Raw genomic sequence first — 15,375 nt, forward strand, 5'->3', positions numbered from 1 at the left:
CTGTGGGCCGAAGGGTCTGTTTCTGCACTCTGAGAATCCTGCACATTGCAAAGGCTGACTCGTGCAAACCAAGTTAACAATCTGTCCGAAATCACCAGATTATTGCAATGAGGCTGTGCTTATCCCAAGACACCAGAGCCATATGAAGAAAGCCCTGACCACTTTAGCCCAAATGCCAGCATCAGTTGGGCAGCAAATGGTTAAAATTGGACCTTTTTGAAAAAAAATGAATAGTTCACTCACTACAGAATAGTTTTATTATTTTCTTAACTAGCTCTAAACACACGGACTGGCTGTAGTCCAGCAGAATTAGAAGCACAGCTGCAGATACAGGAGAAGTGGGCTGTTTCAGATAATCCTGGAGATGGCTGAAAGCTCTCCGTCAACAGGTGGAGAGTTCAGCTTGTCGGAAGGCTGGTTGGAAACAGTTCCACCTTTTTGCTGCTCGGATCCTGGATGAGGGTGAATGGAACATCAGGTGAGATTGTGCGGTGATGAAGCTGTCAGTTTTATACTCTGCCACAAACTTTGTTCCCTCATCACCAGCTCTACCTATCTCCCCAACCACCACTCAGGGTGAACTGGACTGTGCCAACCTCTTAACCCAGTGTTGAGTTATTCCCTCTAATACAAATTCCTCCATTCGCACTGTCATCCCAGTCCATTTGAAGCTGAAACCCTCAGCTGTATTTCCATACATCCATACTGAACTATTCCAATATTCTCCTGGCTGACTTTCCTCCTCCACACTGAGCTCATCCAAACCTCTGCCACCTGCATGCTAACTCGCCAAGTCCTGTTACACTGTTCCCACTGGCCTTCCTGGGGCCAAGGGGTCGATCCTCTCTATCTCTTGCCCTACGACTCCAGCCTTCTCCCCTCAACCCAAATTCTCTGATTCCCTTATCCTGGCCTCTCACGATTCCCTCATTCCCTTTGCTCTGTGATCGCTGGCTTTGTCTTCAGCCATTTTGCCTCCAGGGTCTGAAGTTGTCTCCACGAACCTTCCCCACCCTGTCTTCTCCTCCTGCTCTCAAAAAAACCCACACCTAATAAAATTGGAAGGAAGCAGCCCAAGTCACAGGGTGGAGCTGTGCTCCGGGATGTGGAGGCAGTACATGTATTCTGATGTTTTACGGTCAGCTGGGGGAATCGTCTCAGGAGCCAGGTTGTTGTTTGGTTAGGATTCTAAACTTTGCAAGGGTCTATACACCACAGCGGGAAAACAGTTTTAATCCTGGAATGCGACTGGGAATTTGATTCCTGTTTTCACTGGAGTTCACCTTGCCGTGATACTGCCCACGTACAGCTCTGAACCTTGGGTTAATGCAGCAGTTCCTTTTTAGTTAACTCTCTGTTAAAAATCTATTTACTACTTCTTTCACCCTGCTCCGCCATCTGTTCTCTCATTTAATCTCTCTTGTCCTCAGCCACTTCACAGGCCTTCCCTTCAGTTCTCCCGACCCCTCCCCTTTCTCTGCTTGCTTCACCTCTCACTCTTCCTAGTTCTAATGAAAAATGCTCAACTTGAAATGGTAGCTCTGTTTTACAGATGTTGCCTGACCCGTTGCTTGGACTTTTGAGTATGTCCTAGTTTCATGTTGTTTTATTTCTGTGTCGGAAAGGTTGTGGGTGGTTAATGGATGGATATGTCCTCTGCATGAATCTGAAAGCCAGCAGACACACAGCACAGGGCTGGAGAGCTTTCACTCTGGACCTCTGACTATGCCCTTCTCCCAACCTACTACGCTGCATGATATCCAGGGCTTCTTGCAGCTTGTTGGGTGGTTGGTGTGGTTTGGGGAGAAATATCAGGAGGGAGGTGTGTCTTAGCAATGGTAAAGGGAGCACTTTAACTGAGATGGGATGGGGTGTTGGTGGCCCTCTCACCTGTTCAGTAGGATTTTTGTCAACTGAGGGGTTGGTGTTGGAATCCTTCCAGATGCTGGCTTTGGGCAGCTGGGAGTTGTAATGTCTTTGCCATTGCTCAGGGAGACAGGAACAGGGAAGGGTGGGGTTGGGGGTCGAGGGTGAAGTGGGTATCAGTGCTACCTGGGCTGCACAATGAGCTGAAAGGTGAAGGTGAATCCAGTGCAGGTCAGGTACACTCCACCTAACAAACGTTCAGACTCAGGGTCCCAATGAAAACCACCAACAAAGAATTCCCAAAATAACGGAATATGTGTGCCTACCTGAAAGAGAAGAAAAGGCCTTAGCTTACCATCTTATCCAAAAGACTACCCTTCTGTCAGTGAAGCCATCCTTCAGTACTCCATTGGTGTGTCAGCCTTGATTGTTGGCTCATGTTTTCTGCCTTAAGAACTCATAACCTTCTGGCTCTGAGGCCAGAGTACGACCACACCATGACTGACTCAGTATCAACCCACAAATTTAAGATAGAGTGATATCAGGGCTCATGTCTGGTAATGTGGAAATAAAAGCTGCTCAGGAAGTTAAGTAAGAACATCTCATTTCAAATCCCAGTCCAGTTTACCATTGAGCCAATGTGCCTGTATTGCTATTTGGCAAGCTTGCAGTATCACATAAGTATGTCACACCTGGAAGTTTTATTCCCCTGGTTCATTATAAGCAACACAGGAAAGCAAAATTCCCATCTGTAGCTTCAATAAGAATGAGATTGGAATGTATGTCATACTATTGATCAATCCAAATATCTGGCTGCCAAGGTATATCTAACTTTGCTGCAATCCTTCAAACAAACTGATGGCAAGAGTTTTGATGTTCAAATATAATAGTGTTTGAAAATGAACTCTGCCATTAGTACAAGCATTTACATGGGACACTTGCCAGTCACAAGTCTTGAACTACAAGTGATTTTTAATTTATATCCTGAGAAGAGTGATCCTATTTTAGTAGTTCCACTTTCCTCTATCTGTATCCAACTTGCAGGCTGATCTCTGGATTTAACTGTCCACATGCCAAGAATAGGGTATTTGTATTGTCGAGTTCTTCTGGAAGGAAGGTGCAACGTAACACCTGGGTAAGATCAGCTACAGGCTATAGTTATCGAATTTTCCAGACTTCCATGCTCTGCAGGAGTGAGCAAAAGTCACTGGGAAGTACATGGGAGAGACAGTCAGAACTAACATGCACAGAAGTTACAGTCTGGAGACAGACCATTCAGTCCCACTGGGCTGTGCTGGTGTTTACATTCCACAGGATCATCCTCCTACAATTACTTATTCCCACTCTGCCCCAATGTCTCTCTTTCCTTTCTCCCTCACGTAGGATCCCCTGAACAGATTATCTGGTTATCATCCTGTGTATATTTGTGGGACCTTGCTGTACACAAAATAGCTGCCCCTTGTTTCCTGCAAAACTTTTACCCCAAAATTTATTCTATGTTGCAAAGTGTTTTGACATATCCTGAGGTCATGAAAATTGCTATATAAACACATTCCTTCTTTTGAGAAAATTCTTGCTGCAAAGGAAATCCTTTATTTGATTGATTTGTACATTCTGGTTAATGCTCCATTGTTTCAGACACAAGAGGAAAGAGTTTCTCTATTTCTGTTCTATCCAACCCTTTCATAATTTCATAGATTTATATCACATCTTCTTGGATTTCTCTCCCCAAAGCAAAGCATTCTCTCAGTCTCTTGTCACATCTATGTAAATCTTTGTTGCATCAAAACTTCAGGGAAAACTGTAACTGTGGTCTAACCAAGGTTCATGTGTAAACTTGACATTATCTTTCTAGTTTTACAGTCTAATCCTGGAAAGATAAATCCCACTCTTTATAGCGTCATTAACATATGTGGCTCAATGGACCAGTATTCTCAGATTTTTTTGCTTCTCTACCCCATTTTGACTTTTATCTTTCAAGGATCGTTCCTTTGATGAAAATGAACCAGCCAAATATTTCCCAATCCTGAATTGCATTTAGATTCATAGAGTTACACAGCATGGAAACAGGCCTTTCGGCCCAACTCATCCATGCCAACCAAGTTGCCTACCTGAACTAGTCCCATATCCCCCTCAACCATTCCTATCTATATATCTGTCTAAGTGCCTTTTAAATCTTAGATTTGTACCCACCTTTACCACTTCCATCGGCAGCTCGTTCCACACACCCACCACCCATTTGCTGCTGTCCATCCACTCATCCAGGCTCTTTACCTTCCCATTCTTTGGTGTCCTCCTCAGTTTTATTTCAGACTCCAATTTGACACCCCCACAAATTTCAACATCTCTAATTTCTCAGCTTAAATCATTTACATATTTGGTGAACAATTTGGTTCCCAACACAAGGCCAATTTTCTCTAGAGATCTGATGAAGGATCAAGGATCTGAACTGTTAACTGTTTCTCTCTGCATAGATGCTGTCTGACCTGCTGAGTGTTTCCAGCATTCTCCATTTCCATTCCACTTTCTCCCAGTCTAAGAAGCTTCCTTAATTTATACACACCGACTTCTGTGCTGCATTCTTATTTCAGCCTAACCTGCTACTTACTGCAAACTCCACATGAAGCTCTTATGAGAGTCCTTATCAAATTTCTTCTGAGAGCCCAGGTAAATTCTATATTTTATCCTTTACCATATTTTCTGATATGTCTTCAAAAAAATCATTAAAATTGGTTAAAAATAACCTTTCAGGAATCCAAGCTGATTAATTTTATTATTATCTCCAGCTCAAAAGATTTTATTATTTCAGTCTTCAGGAAAGTATTTGTCCTACCCTGACCTAAAGCTAACTAACGTTTACTTCCCCGGATTAGTTCTATCTCCCTTTTTGAATGTTGGGATTCACTTGCCGACCATCAGTTTCCTGGCACTTCCATTTTCTGTTGAATATTTGTGTACATTTCCCTACTCCCCTCTCCCTGGCCTTTTTGCACTCATAGATGAATTCCACAAGGACCCAGGGCCTTGTACTTCAATTTGCCTCAGTTGTCAAGTATGTCCTCTCTCTCTGTTGACTCTTTCTATTGTCATTTCCTCTGTCAAACTCCAGTGAAAACTGAAGCAAATTAGTTCTGCAATTTAAGTATCATTTCCTGTCAGCTAACAAATTGCAGATACTAGAAATCTGAAATAAAACCTGAAACTGCTGGAAACACTCAGCAAGCTGGGCAGCAGCTATGGCGATAGAAACAGAGTTAACGTTTCAGGCCGGAGACCTTTTGTCAGAACTGGAAAAGTAACAAAGCAAACGTGTTTTAATGTACATCTGTAAAATGGTAGAGAGCAAGCTATTGCAGGTGACACAGTGCTCTGATTTCATCTGTGGATACAAACAGGCCAGGTGGGGGAGAGCAGGGAAATGTGGTTACTTCTCGCATTACTCATGTACCTGTGGTACATTTTGCTAAATGACAGCTGTAGCCCAGTTGCTTGTACTCTCACTGCTGTGCCATAGGATTATGGCTTTAAGAACAAATTCAGAGACCTGATTACAAAACTCTAGATCAATGCATCAGTGCTGCCTTCACTGGAAAAGGTGTGCTTCTGCAGGTGGATTTAGAAGATCCCATAGGACTATCCACAGAAGCGCAGAGAAATTAGCCCTGGGGTCCTGGCCAATGTCTGTCCCTCAATCAACATCACAAAACCCAGCTTCTCTGGTTATTACATGGTTGTTTGTGGGAGCGTGCTGTGAACAGAATGGTTATTATGTTTCTTATGTAATAACAGTTCCTACACTTTAAAAGCACTACCTTGGATATAATGTTCTTTGGAACAACCTGAAGTCATAACATTGTGACAACTTTGATCACTTTGTACTGAAATAGACTTTGTTTTTTGTTGTTCTAATGTGTTCTTTCTTGTAAAAATTGTGTATAATTTATGTTTAATTTACGTTTTCCTTGTGAATTCTGTTTATACGATGCTGTGCCTGTGATGTTGTTGTAAGTAAATCTTTCATTGCAGCTGTGACTACATGTACTTGTGCATATGACAATAAACTCGACTTTGACACGACTTTACATAAATACATGTTTTAATTTCTTTTAATTCTATTTAATATTTTCATTTCAATCTCTCTAAGAACAGCAACCTCTCTTGTGTCATCGCTTCTATTGTATATGCACGTGACATATATTTGTCCTTTGACATCACCTTTTATCCTCCTCTTTAAGTATAGCCCGCTGTTGCTCACCCTCTCTGACCGTCAATACTTCTGTCCATTTTGTCTCCCTTAGCTTCATCTTCATCCTCTCATTAGTGGCTTGCCCCAAAGCAAATGAGGCAACAAAGTCAAAGGGCACGTGTGCGCTGTAAATTCATGATGACATCTGTTTCTCTTTCTTTGCCTGTCTATAGGACCACACATGCCAGTCAGAAAGTTACATCATGAAGACCTTATGTTCCTCCATATGCCGCACATCACACATCCTTGCTCCTCAGCTATTTCCTCTAGTGAGGAAATCCTGAACAAGGAGGTACAATATTAACAATAGAGCCAAACCATTTCAGAGAAAACGGCTGAGAATTTAAATATCTTAACCCTTAAGGTTTTTGTTAGGTAAGAGCAGTTAAAATGCAGACTAATCACGATCTGATAGAATGACATTGCAGTCTTGAGGTGCACTGGCAGTTCTTATATCTTTTCCCTGTGACATAGAAGGAGGCCATTTGGTCCATCAGGTCTATGCCAGGAATGCCATTCCCTTAATTACTTCCCCGTAACCTAATTTCTTACACATGCCACTGAACACCCCCCTAATTCTCCCACATTCCACCTACACTAGGGGTAATTTTTACGTCAGTCAATGAACCCACCAATCTGCATGTTTTTGGGACGTGGGAAGAAACCAGAGCACCTGGGGGAAACCCACGCGGTCACAGGAAGGATGTACAAATTCCACATGGACAATGTTGGAGGTCAGGATTGAATGCGGATCACTAGAGCCGTGGGAGATCTGCACTATCCGCTGCACCTTTGTGCCATGCAGGTAGTGCTGAAGGAATAATGGTTAAAATTAAAGATAAGGAGCTCCTCATGTAGATAAAGGTATTGGAAGAATTCAGCAGATCAGGCAGCATCCCTGGAGAGAGAAGCAGTTGACCCTTCATCAGATTTGAAATATTAACTCTGTATCTCTCACCACAAATGCTGCCTAACTTGCCTAACACTTTCATTATTTTCTGTTTTTGTTTCATATTTCCAGCATCTGCAGTGTTTTGCTCCAATGGATCAAAATAATGGTTGCTTTATTACACACTTTTTTTATATTTCTTAATAGTGTGCAGATGACGATTGAGAGGATGAAGGACCTACTCCTTCCTTTTATTGGTTACACAATGAGGCAACACCTTTTCTAGTCTTTCAGACTGGTATAGTTGTAAGAGGTACATTTTGCATGTGAACTGTGTAAAGCCATGGGCTCTTTAAATAACCACCTCAAGCCCCAGTGACTGCATTAACCATTTGTTGATCACTACAGCTGAAGCCTAAGCTGGAGAGTTCTACGGGGTCACTGCTTTGCTAGACTACCAGCCAACTGAATTCAGGACCAGGAGAAACCCAGGCAAGATGGATTCAGGGTCAGGAGAGGGTTAGGAGTGGAATTTCAGCCTCTTGTTGATCAACAGTAGGGACAACCCTGGGAATTACAGGCCAGTGAGTCTTACTTCAGTGGTGGGAAAATTACTGGAGAAGATTCTTAGAGACAGGATTTATGGGCATTTGGAGAAGCATAGGCTGATTCAGGACAGTCAGCATGGCTTTGCGAGGGGCAGGTTGTGCCTCATGAGCCTGATTGAATTCTTTGAGGATGTGACAAAGCACATTGATGAAGGTAGAGCAGTGGATGCAGTGTACATGGATTTCAGTTAAGGCATTTGATAAGGTTCCTCATGGAAGGAGGCATGGGATCCAGGGAAATTTGGCTGTGTGGATTCAGAATTGGCTTGCCCATAGAAAACAGAGGGTGGTTGCAGATGGAGCGTATTCTGACCGGAGGTCGGTGACCAGTGGTGTTCCACAGGGATCTGTTCTGGGACCCTGCTCTTTGTGAATTTTATAAATGACTTGGATGAAGATGTGGAAGGGTGGGTTAGTAAGTGCGCAGATGACACAAAGGTTGATGGTGTTGTGGATAGTGTAGAAGGTTGCTGTAGGTTACAACAGGAAATTGATAGGATGCAGAGCTGGGCTGAGAAGTGGCAGATGGAGTTCAACCTGGAAAAGTGTGAAGTGATACACTTCAGGAGATCAAATCTGAAGGCAGAATACAAGGTTAATGGCAGGACTCTTAGCAGTATGGAGGAGCAGAGGGATCTTGGTGTCCACGTTCATAGACTCCTCAAGCCAGGTTGAAGGATTGCTGCACGGGTTGATAGGGTTGTTAAGAAGGCGTATGGTGTGCTGGCCTTCATTAGTCAGGGTATTGAGTTCAGGAGCCGCCAGGTAATGTTGCAGTTCTATAAAACTCTGGTTAGACCACACTTGTTGTGTTCAGTTCTGGTTGCCTCATTATAGGAAGGATGTGGAAGCTTTAGAGAGGGTGCAGAGGAGATTTACCAGGATGCTGCCTGGATTAGAGAGCAGGTCTTATAAGGATACATTGAGTGAGCTCGGGCTTTTCTCTTTGAAGCGAAAGAGGATGAGAGGTGACGATAGAGGTGTACAAGATGATAAGAGGCATAGATTGAGTGGACAGTCAGAGACTTTTTCCCAGGGTGAAAATGACTAACATGAGTGGCATAATTTTAAGGTGCTTGAAGGAAGGTATAGGGGGGATGTCAGAGGTAAGCTTTTTACACAGAGAGTGGTGGGTGCATGGAATGCACTGCCGGGAGAGGTGGTGGAGGCAGATATATTAGGGACATTTAAGAGACTCTTGGATAGCCACATGAATGATAGAAAAATGGAGGGCTATGTGGGAGGGAAGGGTTAGATAGATCTTAGAGTAGGATAAAATGCCAGCACAACATTGTGGGCCAAAGGGCCTGTACTGTGCTGCAATGTTCTATGTTCTAAAATGCTGCTCCTCTCCATGAACCAGGCACTGATTTCTACTGGAGACACAAGAGAGACTGTGATGCTGGAATCTGGAGCAAAAAACAAATTGCTGTAGGAACTCAGCGGGTGGAGCAGCATCTGTAAAGACGAAGGGATAGTCGTCACTTCAGGTCGAGACCCTGCATCAGGTCTGAGAGTGTAGAGGGAAGATAATCAGTATAAGGGCTATCTTCCCTCTGCCTCCACAGATGCTGCTCGTCCTGCTGAGTTCCTACAGCAGTTTGTTTTGTTTTGCTCCAGGTTCCTGCTGGAAATGAGTGAGAGCCTAACTTTCCAATTTAAAAGTAGACTTAGAACATAGAAAATAGAAGGTAGAACAGTACAGCACAGGAACAGGCCCTTTGGCCTACAATGTCTACGATGACCGTGATGCCAATTGTTCAGGCATAGGATCAGACAGGGGATGGAGTGATATGGACCTGCACATGTTCATGTGTCTGTCCAAATGCCTCTTAAATGTTGCTACCGTATCTGCTTCCACCACCTCCCTTGGGCAGCACCTTGCAGGCACCCACTACTCTTTGTGTAAAAAAATTGCCTCATAAATCTCCTTTAAACTTTTGCCTCTCACCTTAAAGCTAAGCCCCCTAAGTATTTGATATTTCCACCCTGGGAAAGAGACTCTGACTATCTACCCTATCTATGCCTCTCATGCTTTTATATATTTCTATAGGGAATTTATATACTTCTATTAGGTTTTATGTATTTTTATCAGATGTGAGAAGTAAGCATCTCACTGTGGCTCCCAAGGTGCTGGGACAGGATCTTGCTGCTTGTCCCTCACCCCAGTCCCATTTCAGTTTAAAAATCGGTTCCAGGTTGTTCTAAACCTGATTGTAGATCTGGACTTTCTCCTTCCATCACTCCACACATACTGATTTCTCCACGAACGTGCTTTAACAGCGTGGTGACGTTATCAGCGTTCAATAGAACAATGGATCAAATTGCAGGCTTCACATTGCTGTAACAGGGGTTACTGCTCTGGGAATTGAGGTTTCTTATAATGGGGAAATGCAAACATAATGCAAGTGCTCTACTAGAATCCCAGCAAATCAAAGTGCAAAAATATCATTCCAAGGGAATTCTGTCATTGCAAGACTTTCCAAAGCCAACACGACTTGCTGTTTTCAAAAGCAACTGCAGTGCTTTATGTCCCACAGCATGTACATCTTCTACAGCTCCAACAGTGTTTTTTTCTCTCTCTCCTCTATCCTCATTTGTCTTCTATTTGCACCTTCTCAAGACAAATCAGCTGCGATTAATAAGCCTTCACCGCCCTCTATTAGGCAGCGTTATCACCACTTGCGTCATCCATTTTCCCTTGGTCTCCCCCCTCTCACAGACTTTGGTTCTCATCTTTCCCCACCACTTCGCTACAACTTAAAGCATGTCTGATTTCTGATGGTTCCTAGTTCAGATGAAAGGTCGTTGATATAAAAGGTTTACTGTTTCTCTCTCCACAGCTGCTGCCTGACCTGCAGAGTGTTCTGTTTTTTACAACTTACTGTTTGTCTTTAGCCTGGAGGGTTCACTGTTTTGGCTGCCAGCTTGGTTAATGGCCTTGACCACGAAGATATACTTGGTGCCACTCTGTAGACCATGCACCGTGTAATGGTTCTGCTTGATGTTCGGGACAATCATCCAGCTGTCTGCCGAGCTACACAAACCTGCAACAGGACCCCAAGGAGTTCTGTAAAGGTCTTCTGCATTCACATCAAAAACAACTTAAACACTTATTGTGCAGAATAAATGTAACGTGGCTCAAGAAATGGTAAACGGGAATTTAGCAATTACTAAAGAACAGAGAGAACAAAGCTGTCTTGAATTCATTCTGGCTACGAGCCTGAGAAAACTCTGATTCTCAAACAATGCTGTGGAATTATTGGGATCTAATGGGTGCCTGGTGGCTCAGTGGGAAACACTCTCAGGTGGGAGTCTAAGGTTTGAATTCCCCTTCATTAGATTTAATAATTGAGTGACATGCTGTTGAAAATGCAATCTTTCAGCTGGGACATTAAATCACCAAGACCAATCTTTGGCCAACATAAAATAATCCCATGGTAATATTGGGAGAAGAACAGGGGAATTTGGTCATGTGCTGGGGAATATTCATCACTCATCCAACAACAATTGAACATGATCTGGTTAATATTTCAGTGATATTTTATTCCTTCTAGCTCATGGATTTTTATCTTTTCCACCTTTCATATATTGAGGGTCGTTACTCCTGACTGAGGTGCAGCCTGTTGGGCACCAGTTGCTTTGAGGTAGTCATCCAAACGTGCGAGCCTCACTACAGGTAATGAGACCACGCTCAACATGAAACAATACTCTTACACCTCTCTACTGGGAATAGACACGCTTGTTTAGAAACTCAACTGTGGTTGGTAGCATATTCGTGTGTAGTGGTCACAACTGATCATGGTTCACAGGGTAATGAATTGTGAAGTCAGAAGAGAACACACTGTCCCTGGTGCTACCAACTGCGGATGAATTTATCAGCAGTAGTGCCTCTTTACCCTTTCAGAGGTGCACTTCTGACAAAATGCTGCAGATTTTTAACAGAAATTTTGTGTATGCTCAACGAGCTTTGTGAAGGTATAATTAATGTATGGTCAGTGAGTTGGAAAGACATAAGGGAGGGAAGGGAAAAACTGAAAGGAATACAGAAATAAAAATCAGGCCAATAATGTGAAATGTATGGATAGAGCAATGGAAGCTGAGCACCATGACACATGCAGAACCCAGCTGAAGCAGACTTGGGCCTAACACATTAAACACAGTCTTCACATGGAGGCTTTGGTAGAGAACATCCTTGTACAAGCATATCTTAAAACAAGTGATCATAAGATCTTGCCATGTCAACTTTAACACATGGATCCTCTATCCACAAGTTTGCCTTCCCTCAGCAATTTGTAGATTCTTTCCTCCTGACTGGGCGATTCTTGATGAACAAGCAGCCATTCTTTACCCACCCTGCCCCACAACGTTGTTTCTAATAACCTTGTAACTCATAAACAATAGTGTTCACTGTGAGTGGCAGAAATAATCCCACAATTACCTTAAGTGCCCCTCTGATTTTTCTCCAAAGGCTGCTTGATGTATTGTCCAGGGAAATTTATCTTTGATTCAGAGAGACTCCGGGGCAATTTTGGAGGGTGGGGAACCTTACTAGGGGCCCACAACTGCATAAGGAAGCCATGGGGCCCATCAGGTCCATGCTGGCTCCCAGTGGAGCAATTCCATCAGTCCCATTCTCTCTCTCCTTATTCCCCTGTGGCCATGCAACTTATTCTCTCTCACACCTGCCCATCAACTTCTCACAGTTTCACACGTACACTTGGAGCAAATTAACAGTAACCAATTAACCTACCAGTTTGTTTCTGGGATGTGGCAAGAAACCCACACGATCACAAGGAGAATGTGCAAAGTCCAAAGAGACAACACTGGGGGTCAGGATCGAACCCAGAACCCTGGAGTGGTGAAGCAGTAGCACTAACCATTGTGCCACTCTCTACTTGCAGGACATAACCACGACTGCATTTCTCCTGAACTCTGAAATGATAACATTCAACTAACGCTACCAGCAACTGTGGACTTACTAACTACGTTGGCGAGTCCAGTGAAAATGGTGTACTGCAATTCATAGGATACCACACTGAATTCATCGTCAGAAGTCCAGTGAACTGTGATGGTGTCATGCGATGCGGTGCACAGCTCCTCTCGGATTGCTGGTGGATTTGGCGCTGCAAAGGCAAATTTAGGTAAATGCTTGACCATTCAGTTAGCTGCTGAAATAACATTACCGTCCACTCATCTCCCAGTCCCAGTGATCACTCAAAGTAGAAATCGTTTTAAGCAGTAAGTAAATGTGCAAACTGGAATACCTTAGGATAAACTTACTCTAAAATTTTCTGAAAATAGTGACAATTCATCATCATTCAAGTGATTCAGAAAGCTGAACACGTCACTATTAATCAGTACATTGTTGGGCATAGAATGCAGCTGTTGTTTGAGTTTTAGGAGAGATGATATGATATTTACTTCTTTTTCAATCTTTTTATTAGTTTTCAAATTAATACAGATTAACATATAACATCAATGTTTGTACAAGTAATACAAAGAGATCAGGAGAACAATCATGGCATAGATAATCATAAAGAACAATAAAATATAAAAAAAATCTGTAGATCCCATGATTTCTCAGTAAATGAATATAATATAAAAGAAAGGAAAGAAAAAGATTCATTATATATATGTAAAAGAAAGAAAAAAAACCCCAAATCCATAAGAAAAATTATAAACAATATATCAAAGCAAACTAAACAGAAAAATTTCAAAAAAGAACAAAAAAAAAGAAAAAAAGACTGGACTGAAATTTCTTAGTAAAAACAGAGCAATATTATGTCATCAACTCCGATCCTTTAAATCAGAAAGTTATTGAAAGGGAACCTATATCATGTGAAAATATTGGATAAATGGACTCCAAATATCTTCAAATTTAAGCGAAGTACCACTCCTGATTTTTTCCAAGTTTAAACATGATATAGTTTGAGAGAACCATTGAAAAGTAGTAGGGGGTATTAGATCCTTCCATTTAAGCAAAATGGATCATTTGGCCATTAATGTAACAAAGACAATCATACGGTAAGCGGAAGCAGATAAATGGCCAGACTCTATCCTTGGTAATCTAAAAATTGTGGTGGTAGGGTGAGGTTGTAAATCAATATTCAGTACAGTTGTGATAATGTTAAAAATGTCTTTCCAATATTTTTCCAAAAGAGGACAGGACCAAAACATGTGTCAAAGAAGCCACATTCGATTTACGTCTGTCACATATAGGATTTATATGATGATAAAAATGGGCTAGCTTATCTTTTGACGTATGGGTCCTGTGAACTACCTTAAACTGTGTCAAAGAGTGTCTGGCACACATTGAAGATGTATTAACTAAATGAAGAATTTTCTTCCATGTCTCTGTAGATAAAGATGTCTGGAGTTCACTTTCCCATTCATTCTTAATTTTGTCCAGTGATTCTGGACGTATTTTCATAATTAAATCATAGATTATTGCTATCAAGCCCTTCTGATAAGGATTAAGACCTAAATTTTTTTTCCATAATTTCAGTTTTGTAAGGTGTCGGAAAAGAGGGTATAGTAGCTTTTAAAAAATTTCTAATCTGCAAATATCAAAAAAAGTGTGATCTGGACAAATTGTATTTGTTAGACAGTTGTTCAAAAGATGAAAAACAGTTATCAATGAATAAATCACGAAAACGTACTATTCCCTTCCTTTTCCATATGGAAAAAGCTGAGTCAACTCTGGATGGATGAAAGAAAAAATTAGATTGAATGGGACTTGACAAATTAAATTTATTCAATCCAAAAAATTTACGAAATTGAAACCATATTCGTATTGTATGTTTAACAATTGGGTTAATCATATGTTTACTTAATTTGGTTAGTGCAAAAGGGAGTGAAGCTCCTAAAATAGAAACTAATGAAAATCCAAGTACTGATTGGTGCTCAAGGTGTACCCAGTTGGGACATTGAATTACATCTGAATCTTGTATCCAAAAAATTAAATATCTGATATTAATTGCCCAATAATATAATCTAAAGTTAGGCAGGGCCATACCACCATCCTTTTTTAGTTTTTGTAAATCTTTCTTACTTAGCCTTGGGTTTTTATTCTGCCAAATATATGAAAGAATTTTAGAATCAATGGTGTCAAAAAAAGATTTTGGGATGAAAGTTGGAATTGCTTGAAATAAATATAAAAATTTTGGTAAAATATTCATCTTAACCACATTAATTCGGCCTACCAATGACAAAGACAGTGGGGACAATTTAGTAAGTAATTGTTTAACATGGTCAATTAAAGGCAATAGATTAGCTTTAAATAAGTCCGATATGATACTTAATGTGCACCCTTGCATTCAGTCTCGAACAGCATCAACAGTGTGAGTCATCAATGCAGACTTAATGGGAAGGACATTGGCACGTGAGACGTTGATACTGGCTGCATGTTTTGTGAAGCAGGCAGATTATGATGCCAGTCAGCTTGCATGATAATTTTTGCCTGTGTTGAATTTTTCGAGGTAAATAATGCAGAAAATGCCATGTGTTCAGACATGGAGGATCCAATAAAGCACTAAAAACTTCCTTAACTCCACCCGTGCTACTTAAAGCGATCCTCAGGCTAGATAATGGTTGATTGCCATTGCTAATATAAAACCAACCTCCCAAAAGGTAAGCAATATCAAATACCCTGTATTGTCAAGTAATCTCCCTTGTGCACACCCTTGGTGCTTTTCTTCTGTGTGACTTTTGCTGTCCTTGTAATTTTACAGCATGCTATCCCAGTGGCTGTAACAAGGCTGTGA

General features: G+C 41.6%; 1 protein-coding gene across 2 annotated transcripts in view; it reads right to left on the reverse strand.

Annotated features, from left to right (window-relative positions):
• mid1 (midline 1) overlaps positions 1-15,375 on the reverse strand; it is a 159,076-nt gene that overhangs the window by 11,239 nt on the left and 132,462 nt on the right. For both annotated transcript variants that reach the window (XM_052014851.1, XM_052014852.1), the window contains exons 7-8: positions 12,592-12,735; positions 10,495-10,656 (exon numbers count right to left, since the gene is read on the reverse strand). In XM_052014851.1, coding sequence (XP_051870811.1) covers positions 10,495-10,656; positions 12,592-12,735 — 306 coding nt within the window. The remainder of the gene's footprint in view (positions 1-10,494; positions 10,657-12,591; positions 12,736-15,375) is intronic.

Source organism: Pristis pectinata, chromosome 4, assembly GCF_009764475.1.
Source record: "Pristis pectinata isolate sPriPec2 chromosome 4, sPriPec2.1.pri, whole genome shotgun sequence".
Lineage (NCBI taxonomy): Eukaryota > Metazoa > Chordata > Chondrichthyes > Rhinopristiformes > Pristidae > Pristis > Pristis pectinata.